This window comes from Lissotriton helveticus, chromosome 5_1, assembly GCF_964261635.1.
Source record: "Lissotriton helveticus chromosome 5_1, aLisHel1.1, whole genome shotgun sequence".
Taxonomy (NCBI): domain Eukaryota; kingdom Metazoa; phylum Chordata; class Amphibia; order Caudata; family Salamandridae; genus Lissotriton; species Lissotriton helveticus.
This window is the reverse complement of record NC_136065.1, coordinates 622,954,872-622,967,683: the sequence shown is the minus strand read 5'-3', so window position 1 is coordinate 622,967,683 and position 12,812 is coordinate 622,954,872. Positions and strand designations below refer to the sequence as shown.

Genomic DNA, 12,812 nt, shown 5'->3' with positions numbered 1-12,812 from the left:
ACCTGCAGGCGATCCCCCACTTACACTCATCCTTGTCGTATTTCCAACATGACTTTCCTGACTTGCTACCGTATTGGTTCTTACCCTTGAAAGACTGTCCCTGACCTTTGTTTTTTTCTGTGGCCCCATGGGGATGAAAATGGGGCTCCCGTGTGCGGAGCCCTTCTCTGGCTGCTACCATGTGTGTTGTGAACTCCTCCATATCTTGGCAGTCTCATTCAATCACTGGGCATGTCTGCATTTTTTCCCTGAAACCTTCGTCAAACCTTAACCAAGCTTCACCCTGGTATTTTATTTGTGCATCATGCACCTTCTGCTCGTATAAAATCATTGCTGCCGCACTCGGCTGAGCTAGGGTCCTGAATGACCTTTCCAACCTGGGCTTGCATCTGTCCCTCCTGTCCTCATTTTTTTTTACCTGCTTCGCTGGACCAGCGCGCTGCTTTCCATCGCGCTTTCCCCTTGCGCTTACCATTGTCACTGTCCGGCGTGATGTTCCGCCTGCTGTGTGATTCTCAATAGGTCACCATGCTGGTTGCAGATCCCTCATCGCTGCTGCTCCCTTCTGTGTTCGAACCGGACAGCAACTCCAGGGATGATGCCGCTCTGTCTCTGGCCCAGGCTCCATTCCTGGCCCTGGTCTTCTTTGCCTTTTCACCCGCTGTACCCCTTGCTCCTGTCGTGTTTGGCTTCTTTGGGGCCTTCGTTTTTGCTTCATGCCCCTTTCCTCTGGGTCGCTTGTGGGGTGGTGTGGGAGGGGAGACCTGCCTATACAGGAAACTGATCATACGGCTGAAACATGTCGACCTTGTCCTAATAGTAGTTTTAAATCGATACTACTGATTTGCATTGCGTTTTAATCCTGTCAGGCAGAGCATGTGAATAAATTCGAGGTTGTGCATCTTACCTAGGCAGTTTTAACTTCATTTTCGTCTTTTTCTTCACTATAAAAATTAGTTTTTTCTTTTTTGCGCTGCACCCTTACTACCCCTTAAGACTCACATATGGGATTTAGTATCCATCCCTCATATTAACTGCAAGAAAACATCTCTGAGCTCCTTCATCACCGTGAAGAAGTCGTAGCTCCCAGTGGGACTAGGTTTTCCCACCGGTAAGGAGGAACCCATATGATGAAGCATGTCACCTACGGGTGAATGAGGGTTCTAGTCCTTAAGGGATAAATTCCCCTTATTGTTTATTCCATTAAATCATCAGTATTTGTTTGATCTTTGTTGAGAGAGGCTTGAAAAACGGCTTTATATAGCCCATAGGCTTATGGTGCATTGACAAGACCTGAGGTGATATTGTGTTGTTCACTTTATATAAAGGGGAAATTTTGCCTCGCAGGTCTATAAACTTGTTTCCCTAGGACCCTAACCCCACCTTTGTTGTTACCCCCAGGATGTGCCAGCATAAAGAGGAGTTACTTAGCAAATCCGTGAGTTTGCGGCACAACCTGGTTCCAATTTTTACGATGACAACAGCAATATAGCTCTTGAGTCATACAGGCTCGGGAGAAGTAGCCTGACCGTACCATTACTTCTGGGTCATTGGAAAAAGGAACATTTACCGGAATCAGCTGCTACAGAGCCATGCAAGACTTTATACAGGGTTACTGGAGGTGTCATCCAATTAGCTGTCTGCATAAGACTGACACAATATTTTTGGCGACAGCAATGAATGTCTGACAGCGATCTAGAGGGTAATGTATGGGAGAGATTGCCAATGGAAGTCTTCCTATTTCTATTTTTGTCTTCCCCAACATGGCAACCTCTTAAGACTCCTATTAATTTAAGAAGCCGATTATAATGGCGGTTGAACTGCTGTGGTCCGACAGACGCATTACAATGTGTGTGGCTGGAAGCAGCAGGTGGAGAGACCAGTCGACACTTTCCGATAAGCTCAAGGAGCCCGTCAGAAGAATATAGCATGCTACAGTGCATGCTTTTACATCGCGTTCCATTACAATGTGGTGGTTACAATGACCGCTTTGTTAGAACACAATACCTTTACAATGCAAGTCATTAGATTGACTTGCACTAGATGGCGCTCCAACCTTAGGAATAGTTTAATTTACTATTCCAGATCCACCCTCTGCAACAGTAGGGAAGGTGTTGGAATAGTAAATCATACCATTCCTTAGGTTGGAGCGCCATCTAGAGCAAGTCGATCAAATGACTTGGTTGTAATGGCTTTGCGTTGTAACATCCCAGTCGTTGTAATGACGGCGTTGTAAAGGTAATGCGGTGTAACAACCGTGTTGTAAAGGTTGTTTCCCCCGTCAGAGCATCAGAAACACTTCATAATGCCTTAATGACGGCACACCGCCATCAGGATTATGATGTTTGTTTCCAACATACATTTGATGTTGGCCTTTCCGACATGGAAAGGTTGTTTGAAAGCGACATTGAGGGCCCCTTGTAGTGCCCCCTTCTCTCCTTGCCCTCTGCAATGGGGCCTGCAGAGCACCTGTGGCGGGCCCCTAAACATCCCTACACCGTCACGGTGCAGGGATGTTGGAAAACATTACTGTTTCAATTAAAGCTTGTGCTGTGGGCCTTTTCCGAACGACGCAGAAGCTTCCATTAAAAAATTAATGTTTTCGACTGGTCAATGATCGGCCGCATCAAAATAATGCAGTCAAAACTGCAGACCTAAGGTCAGGCAGTTCCCAATCCACAACGCCCACCTGACATCTTAATAAACCCTTAAGTGTTCTCCTGTTCACAATGTTGACACCTCTCAAATGAGGAATGATCAACCCAACAGTACAGAAGAAAAGGGACAAACATTTGGAGAGTCTGGACCATTTTAGTAAATGCTATAACTATTAAAGAGAAGTACAGAAGAAAGAAAAAATATAAGTAAAGGAAGACAGAGACGAATCATAAATTATACGAAATTCTAGGCTCACAGATATAAGAGTAAAGAGGTGAAAGAAAAAAAGAACAAGACTAAGAACAGAAAATAGAAGAATTAATGATTTACTAGAATTTAGATTAAAAGAATTAGAAGTCACTCAAATACTGATGGCAGGCAAGCAGCATCTCTCCCTAACGAGCTCTCTTTCTCTTGTGCAGGTGGAGATCACACCATCACATATCCAATACTGCAAGCTGTTGCAGAAAAGTAAGTATTATGTTCTTGGTTCAGCTGGAATAAAGTGAGGCATTTATATTCTTTAGGTCCTAAAAAGACTATTAACTCAAGACGCTGGTCAACAGCTTAGCACGATTTAGAGGGATACTCAGACAGGCTCGTGCCTGCCAAACTTGCAGTTCCTCTGCTGTATTTGGAGTTAGAGGAAGTATAGTAGGTTTACATCGGCTAAGCCTCAGCTGGCATAGATCTCTAACCTGGAAGCATGCCACTGGGCCACCAGTTATCAGTGGTGCTCACCCCGCCTTTAGGGCAGGGTGATCATCACACGTTTTCCCTATCTAGAACTCCCATGCCTCACAAGTAAGGTACATTTAAAAAAAAACAATGCCCCCATGCGTAAAAATGCAAAATAGCCCACGCAAACAATGATCTCAACAACAACATTGAATCCAGAATATCAAGTACCATTATTTTGTCTTGGTAAGAATGTATGAATAATTATAGATTTACTGTTCTTAACTCCACATCTACTTACTTACTGTATTCTTACTTATGCATTCTTACCTTGACAGTATAGTGCTAGTCTATATATTGGGTAAAGTATTTTTGAAAGTCAATGTAAAAACTTTGAAGTTTTGACATAAGATCCTGTATTCAGTGTACAGTCAGCGCTATGATCTCCATCTTTGGTAGTTAGTTTCAGTAAGTATTCTGGATGTTCTAGATTGCGGCCATTGGTATTCAGAATTATGGATTTTATCCACAGTGGTCAATGCCCTTTCAAGGTTGCTAATTGTGTTGAAGTTCCTTTTCAATGCCAGTGGTTGTTGGTGCTCTGGATTTTCATAAAGCTGGCCGGTGGTCGCTCCTAAGATAACCAGTGTTCATGGGTCAGTGCGTTACAGCCCAAGGCAGGTCATTTTTACAGGTCTTTGGTTGCCAGTCAGGGGGCCTGGGATAATTAATAGAAATGAAGGACCATGCCCCCTATACTTACAGGGAACTCAGGATTTTCACCATGTCAATTTTGTCTGGCCAGCATTACACCTACCACGAGTAAAATTTTTAAGACCGATATTTCTACGTAATGAGATAGTCACCATAGATAAAGTGTGAATTCTATATCCTGCTAAATGAAATTGTGTGTTGTAAAATATTATATTTTTTATTAGCTTTTGAACTTTGTATTGATTCTGTTTCGCATTTAGCTTGTATAGTATAATTGGAAGGATTTCTTATTGATGAATTAGTTCATCTGAAAGGTAATTCCTATGCTTGATAAAAGTGTATTGACTATATAAAACTACACCACCCTAGTTTGCTCGCAACAGTTATATACCTAATTCTATATGAAATATATGGGACCTTGTAACCTATTATGTTATGGTCTCAGATGAGGGCCAAAATCAATAAAGTTTGAACTTGAACTTCCTGCTCCCTTTAGTGCTTACTGTATGTTACTTGGGGCCCAATTCACAGAACTAACTTAAGACAAAATCCTAAACTTACTACTATTTTGGTATTCACAGAAGGCACTTACTCATTTTGGTACTCACAGAAGGCATTTACTCATTTCGGTATTCACAGAAGTTTGTAGTCTTAACTTTAGGACTCCTAAATGCCTTCTGTGAATACCGAAAGTCTTAAAGTTAGGATTTTTCTCAGTTTAGGAGAAGTAAAGTTAGGACTCCTAACTTTACGACTCCTAAATGCCTTCTGTGAATACAGAAAGTCTTAAAGCTAGGATTGTTCTCCATTTAGGATTAGTAAAGTTAGGACTCCTAACTTTAGGACTCCTAAATGCCTTCTGTGAATACTGAAAGTCTTAAAGTTAGAATTTTTCTCAGTTTAGGAGTAGTAAAGTTAGGACTTCTAACTTTAGGACTCCTAAATGCTTTCTGTGAAAACAGAAAGTCCTAAAGTTCGGATTTTTCTCCGTTTAGGAGTCCTAAAGTTAGGAGTCATAACTTCTGTGAATACCGAAATAAGTAATTGCCTTCTGTGAATACCAAAATGAGTAAGTGCCTTCAGTGAATACCAAAATGGTAGTAAATTTAGGATTTTGTCTTAAGTTAGTTCTGTGAATCGGGCCCTTGGAGGATATATGTTTATGCAATGACCTTGTATGCAAGTAGTGGCGCCTAAGGCTAATATGACTTCTCTCATGGTTAAAGGTATGGTCCAGTAGGACTCGTGCATGTTGATGCTCACACAGATACTGGAGACATGGCCCTCGGTGAGAAGATCTACCATGGGACACCCTTCCGACGTTGTGTGGATGAGAGACTCTTGGACTGTAAAAGAGTAGTGCAGATTGGAATCCGAGGTTCATGCTATTCACCGGATCCTTATAAATACAGCCGTGACCAGGTAACACAAGCCAGTAATACTTTTGAGTAAAATGCAGATACCATTTCTAAACCTAGGTAACCATCTCAGATTCAATCCCAAACAAGTTGGTCTTCTTTGCAACTCAAGTGCTCCTCTTTATTCCCTGCCTCATCCATGACTCTTTTCTCTAAATCACTTGCTTCGGTGCCTGTGTCTTTGCTCAATTTTCCAGTTTCCCATCTCTCTCTAGTGCACTACAATGGGTCTTTTGGTGCACTGATGCATACCTCATTTTCTTCAGGGATTTCGAGTAGTTCCTGCTGAAGACTGCTGGCTTAAGTCTTTGGTTCCACTTATGGGAGAAGTGAGGAAACAGATGGGAGACAAGCCTGTTTACATCAGCTTTGACATTGATGGACTTGACCCGGCATTCGCTCCTGGAACGGGAACTCCAGAGATCGCTGGCCTCACACCTAGCCAGGTAAGGAGGAATTACCCTAAAAAACCCTTGTTCCAGGCTTAGAAGCATAGAGATTTCTGACCTCGCACTATACTAGTTAATAATGGGCTTAACGGGGCAGGGATTGTTATGAGCTGGTGGGCTTCATGGAACTACCCCATGCTCCTTGTCCAAGAACTCTGGGAAGAAAATAAGCAAGGATAACACTAGATATTTACAGGAAGCTTCAAACAGTATTGTAAATGAACGACTTGCTTTGTGAAACCATAGAACAAAGCAGTCTTACAACAGCAATATAGCAGATGGTTACCAAACAGAGTAGTTTGCTTCAGTTGAATAAATACATTGACTAATAAATGTGCATAGAATGAGACAACACAGGAGGGCATATTCTGGCAAAATGTTATCCTATTAGGTAGCATTTATAATGGAATACACATACCCAAAAAGGTACCTTTTTTAGTTCAGATTCCCATTTCCAACACATTTGACATATTTCCAAGGAGATGTAGATGGATATGGTATCCAGAGTGGCGTTCTGGACCTTGAGTCTCCTTGGAAATGAATGCTTCAGTTGCATGTATGAACTTTCGATGGTATCCCAGTGCAGGGCAGGACAGACGCCTCAAGTGGAAGCTTAAGGCTTATTAGGGGAGAGGATGTAGCCTTAGGTTAGAGCCGTCAACCTCGAAAGTGGGGAACCGGGTTAGAGTCTCCGCAAAGATGCTCAACATCCTGTGATTTTGGGAAAATCACTTAATCTCCCTGTGCCCAACAAATAATGAATGTGTCCATCTGTAACGAAACTGGTGCTCTGTAAAGCGCTGTGATACCCAATGTCTCAGGTCTAGTTCGTGCTATATAACACTCTAAAAAATATATAAATATATTGCAGTGCACACAGGTGGAAGTTACTGACATCTCCCTGAAAAAAAGAGGCTGCGGTAGATTGGATTATAACTAGTTTTACGGAGTGTCCCGGGACTGGTACCAGAGGTTCACCCTGCGGAGAATGTGCTAGAGAGGGAGATGGAAAGTTCACACCGGTCCAGCAGTGTCAAAAAGCCCAGGGCTTGACAAATTATAGCCTGTTCATGAACTGTGTAAGAAGCCCCGCCTCTTCTTTTCTAGGGACTGGAGATCATCCGTGGCTGCCAGGGGCTCAATGTTGTAGGCTGTGACCTGGTGGAAGTAGCACCAATGTATGATTCCTCAGGTGAGTACAAAAATGTCTCTTGGGGGAAAGTATGAGCTGCACTTTGTGTAGTTTTGGGTTTGGTGTTCTGTGTAGGAGTTAAGAGACACTAGAGCTGATGAACGAAACTGCTGTGGGGTTCACAGGGCCTGGGATTCTCAAAATCACAAGCTTTCCAAGTTGAAATCAGCGAGTAACAATGGACTAAAGAGTTGAATCCAAAAGTGCCTTTTGCGATCAATAACAGCGCCTACATGAAAGGGGGCTTGTAATGACGTGAAATGTGTCAATTATCTGTGACTTCAAATGCCTTCACAAGCCAAGGATAAGTTATTTTGATTTGAAAGGGTGTGGTAATTGAGCCAAAGTGGAAGTTGTCTATGAGTGATAGCTTCCACCTTGACAAATCTTGCAGTCGGCGATGGAGGAGAGCATCTCTCAAATATTATTCTTTGAATAGCAACTTTTAATTTTGAAAACAACCCATGTACCTTTAAGAGACAGGGACTGCCTCTGAATAGGCAGCATGTATGCAGGTGTCCTCACAGGTACCCATCCCTGCATTTGCAGCTGATCGCAAGAAGCAATACCGTTAATGACAGGTACCTCCTCTGTCCGAGTCCTTTTACAGCTTGGCTGTTCAATACTCGAGTCTATAAAATCTGTGTCCAGCTCTGCGATCGTTTCATTATCTAAATTCTCAATCTTAAAGCCTGGTATGCCTCAAACAAACCCCAGGATATGGCAGCATTTATTTCAAAATTATGCGGTAGGCAAAGGAAACTGTGTAGCACATAAAGTAATTTATGTTGCAATGACCCTCTTCTAAATAAGGCACAAGCGGCTATTAAATGTACAAACTGTAAACACTGAAACACTGGAGTGTGTTTTGATCGCCATTATTGAAAAATAAGTATTTGGAATATGTTTGAGAAAACGTTCTGTTCGAATACAGTCAAAATTTGCCCGGATTAAATTGAGGGCAACATATGTAAAAGGCAGAATTTAGTGCTGTCCAACTTGCCAACCTAGCATTTTAAAAGGAACATTAGTCCCTAACAAGAATATCACGCTACCAACTCTACAAATCCACATATAATACTGGTTCCTACAACAACTTTGTCTAACCAATACCCATCCCTGCAAAACATGCACACAACCTTCCATAAAATGTATACATTAGGTGCCAAAAATACACACGCCATCAAAATGAAGAAAATCTCCACCTCAAATAGATATTATATAGAACAAATGTCACACCATCTATATCTTTTAACAGAAACACACAACACACAGTCTCTAAACTTAATCCCGCAAAAATATACACTACCCCAAGCACATAACAGACCTTCCAAAATGTTACACATCCCACCCAAGTTCATCACCCACATATACAACTTTCATTGTATGTTGCTTAAAATACCTGCCACATAAGTAGGCCAAGAGTCACTCCCACTCATACTCAGTGTGACTCGTGCACCTGTTTGTGCATGCAGAAAAGAACCAGGGCCTCTTATGCAGTCTCTAGCTGGGCCATCTCTTCCCCCAGTCCTCCTTCAACACTTAGCAAATGCTGTAGCTTGTAGCACAGAACAGTACGGTAGCAAAATCAATACATTGTACTGCTAAAATGAGCTGGTACAGAGTTAGGAGAAACAACTAGGCCACATATCCTGCTAATTTAGCATCCTATTGCCGGATTGCCGTTGTTGGCAAAGGTCAAAGAGAGCATGGTTCCATGTCAGTTCCAAAATATTCTACATCTTCATCTGCACTTGATGCCCATTGGTCAGGATTTAGACCACATGACGCGACCGAGATGGTACCAGTGCCACTGGTTGACATGTATTAGCAACTGTGGAGGAGGGTAATATGTCATTGCTTGTTTTCCTGTGTTTGTCGGCAGCACCCCACCAAACATCACCAAGGACTCCCGCTATTCCATTAGGGCCTCCTCGCCAAACATACACTCCGCATCCCTTCAAAAATGCCCTCTAATCCAACTAAAGACGTAGCCACACCAAATATGATAGCAAAAATAGAGAATGTATATATAACAATAGATGAAAAATCTAATCACTGGTACACGTATCAACCTTTCTAGAAAACACCAATCCACACCCATTAAGCAAGCATACCATTTCAGCCAAGAATATAATGGTGCACCACCAACAAAAACTCACTGCGCCATCAAAAAACCTATCACCACCTTCACCTAAATACATGCTATCATCCTACCAAAAACACCCTTCACTGCACTGTACGCATTAAAATTGTACACTGTTCCCCCACTTCCTGCTAAGCTTACGGACAAGTCCAAATCACACATACACTCCACTCCATCTATACAATACTTCACCCCAATCAAAGGTATTTAAAGCAGTGTACTAAACATACATAAGTCACAAAGATCAACTTTAGCCAAAATGAAGAACTTAGTAGATAATCTAGACTACTCCCAGATAAAGTATCACTGAACTTTCAAATCGATTCCCTACATTTCTGCTAATTCTAAATTGAGAAATATAATCAAATGTATACATGACAAATAAAACATAACAAGCCTCACATGGGATGCACAATTTCAACAGAAAGGCTCCAAGCCATGGAGCTGAGAAGCATTTAACTAGACGTCGTGTGTGAGGTTTAAATGTGCACGCCTCTGCATTGTCACTATCCTCCAATTTGTCTGTTCCACAGAACACAGGGACTAAGTCTCCTGGAAAAATGTGTCTCAAACAGAGCCTCACATACCAGAGAGAGGGGGACAGGAGGGCAGTGATACATTTGTGAGAAGTATTCCTCATTCATAAACATCAAATGACGATGTATTCGTTCCACAATTCATTCATTTTAGAAGTGTTTCATCTTCAAAAGCAGCATGTACAAACAGACAGGACTGCGGATCGCAGTCATAGTTCTTTGAACCGTAATCTGATGGAAGACTGCACGGTCAAACTGTGCCTCGTATGTGAAGGGCTGGTTTGTAGTTTGGGTCGGTGGTCACCAGCTTTCTGTCAACGGAGCCTCCATTGACTCCGTAGACTGAAAGCCTCCTCCGACTGCCCTGCAGAGTCGGGGCCAATGAGGAAGAGTCTGACAGAGTCCGATCTAACTTAAGGTGGACAATTACATTTCCTTTTTTCTCCCTCTCCCTCTCCCTCCTGAAATGCTTTCTGAATGGATGAAAATTTTTAGCTACATGACAGGTGTCCAAAACAGGCCACCTCTCTCATCAGTGCAGATATAGCAGCACTGCGTCTAAGGGAATATGTTCTGATCCATTCTTGAGCCATCCTTCTTAGCATTAGCACGTTTTTAGCATGTTTCACTTTGGGAGTTACAAAAGGTGAGAAAGTGCTAAACCAAACCCCAACACATTATAAAGTCAGTGTCTCAGTAGATCTCCATTCAGTGGAAGTTTCTAAAGGGCACACTGAATAATGTGAACAGTAAGGACCTGGTTACAACTTTGGCAGTCCTAGAGCAGGCCGCCATTCTGCAGCACCACTCCAGGACCACAAAAGCCGTCCACACACCCCCTGCGGGATTACAATTGAGAATCCGGCAGGTGGTCCTGCTGCGGCTGGCCCATGGTGCTTCCTTTCAATGGCTCATAGGAGAGCCTTAGTAAAGCAGTGCAGCGGGCCATCCACAGAGCCTTCCAGCATGGCTTGGACTGTAATGTCATGCCGTCCTGAAACTGAGGGTGCATACCGACAGAGAGACACACCATGTGCCCACCTGCAGGACCCCCATGTACCGAGGCAACAGGAGCGAATATGTGATGTAACAACGCGATCAAAATGATGGCGGTATGTTACATCGCAGTTTTTACAACGCAAGTCATTACAACGACTTGCGCTGGAGGGCACGGGACTTAGGAGTAGTAAGATTAACTATTCCAAAACTAGTCTACGTACAGTAGGGAAGGTGTTGAAATAGTAAATATGTGCACATCAGGTAAGAAGGTTACTGTGAGAGTGGGCTGATTAAGGAAAGGAAAGGGCAAAAAGGGGGTAGTACCAAATCAGAAGGGGTGTTGATCGACGTGGAATGAGGAAGGAGATGCAGGACCTCAATAAGAGGCTGGGAAATTCGGTCATGGCAAGGGATGAGGGGAGAGTGCAGAAACTGTGGATTGGTTACAAGCGTATATGGGAAGGGTCAGAAGGTGGTGTAGGCCCACACGGAGTGGTTGAGACGTCCTGGAGGAAAGAAGTGGCAAGGGAGTGACATTTTGACATGAAGGTAGGTAGGTGAACGGCTCAAACAGAATGGGGCTGCAGAAGGGGGTTCAATGACCAAGAGAGATGCCCTCTGACCTAAGCAACATGACATAACTGGAGAATCTATGAAAGCTTTTCGAAAACAGGACTAAGTCCCAAGAAGGCTCACTACGTCCTTCGCGCTTCCAGTCAGAAGATCAATATCAATAAATCAATCAATCAAGATTTATAAAGCACAGATACTTACCCAATAGGGTATCCAGGCGCTTACACGCATAGTGCTGATCCTTTATGAGGCCAGTCCTCTAACCAAGGAGCTAAAATATGTCCATGATGGCAAAAGCCACAGACCAAAGCAAAATGGATTTTTTTTAAGGGTAATAAGAAAAGCACTGCGAAAGGAATGTTTGTGTTTAATCTGTGTATATTTTTGCATTTAAGGTTTGTAGACTAATGTGAACAAGCCTAATGAAAGTTTACAACATTTATGGTGATATGAGATTTGTCCTTCTAGGTAACACTGCGTTGATGGGTGCCAACCTCCTGTTTGAGATGTTGTGCATTTTGCCGGGGGTGAAAACACTGTGAGCGCTGCTGGTCCATCGCCCATCAGATGTGACAACAGAGACATTCAATCGCACCTTTGACACTTCCACATCACTTTGTTCTGGTCTTAAACAAGACAATCCTAAATCCATCAAGTGACCGGACCTGTTTTCCACACAAGAAGAAAAGATGTCCCTAACAACCTTGTTAATGAAGATCCCATTACCATATGTTGCCAATGCTTGATGAACATGTGCACAGTTCCAAGCATTGTAATTTTGCTGCCATGTTTTTATCGAATGACTGTCATCGAGACTGTAAAACAAATAAACCATTGTCTTATGATTTAAGAGCGGTGCATAGAGATGTCAATGCAAAAGCTTTTTGGTTGTTGCGCCATCACGCCATGAGAAACATACTTTATTTTCATTAGGTTTACTTTAAATCCAAGTTCATATCTATCTTACTTATGCAAATCTATCAGAGAATCAAAAAAATCGACAACAAATAATTAATAATGTAGGCTGTTTTTGTTTCAGAATCTATACTTGCTGAAAACGGTTCTTATTGAAATAATCCCAATATTCATTACTTTCCACAATGCCAAGGTCCATTTACCATTTTAATCAAAGTTCTGAACAGACAGGGTGAGGTTGTTGTGGTGGGTGCTAGGGTAGAGTAGGAAGTATATTGTCTCTGCAAATCCCAGGTTTTTTGTCGAAATAAAATTGGTCATCTTCTGTAATCCCATTCTTAGTAGGTGTTCAAAGCTTTTTAAAGTTTTGATGGAATACCGATTACTCTTTTTTGCTGTGGTGGTATACTTTCATACTCCTAACAATTACTTTACCACTTCCAATTATTTTATTCTGGTATTGACTCATTAGAAACGTTTTTTTTACCATCACACGTCATGCAGCAGCCAAACGAGTTGACTTTTAGAGGGCCT

The 12,812-nt window shown here is 42.4% G+C and overlaps 1 protein-coding gene across 1 annotated transcript in view; it reads left to right on the top strand.

Annotated features, from left to right (window-relative positions):
* The window catches only part of AGMAT (agmatinase (putative)), a 131,097-nt gene extending 118,884 nt beyond the window's left edge, over nucleotides 1-12,213 (top strand). The window contains exons 3-7 of the mRNA XM_078642998.1: nucleotides 3,081-3,129; nucleotides 5,277-5,472; nucleotides 5,735-5,914; nucleotides 7,025-7,109; nucleotides 11,832-12,213. Of these exons, the coding sequence (XP_078499124.1) occupies nucleotides 3,081-3,129; nucleotides 5,277-5,472; nucleotides 5,735-5,914; nucleotides 7,025-7,109; nucleotides 11,832-11,905 (584 nt within the window). The 3' untranslated portion in view covers nucleotides 11,906-12,213. The remainder of the gene's footprint in view (nucleotides 1-3,080; nucleotides 3,130-5,276; nucleotides 5,473-5,734; nucleotides 5,915-7,024; nucleotides 7,110-11,831) is intronic.
* The last annotated feature ends 599 nt before the right edge of the window (nucleotides 12,214-12,812 follow it).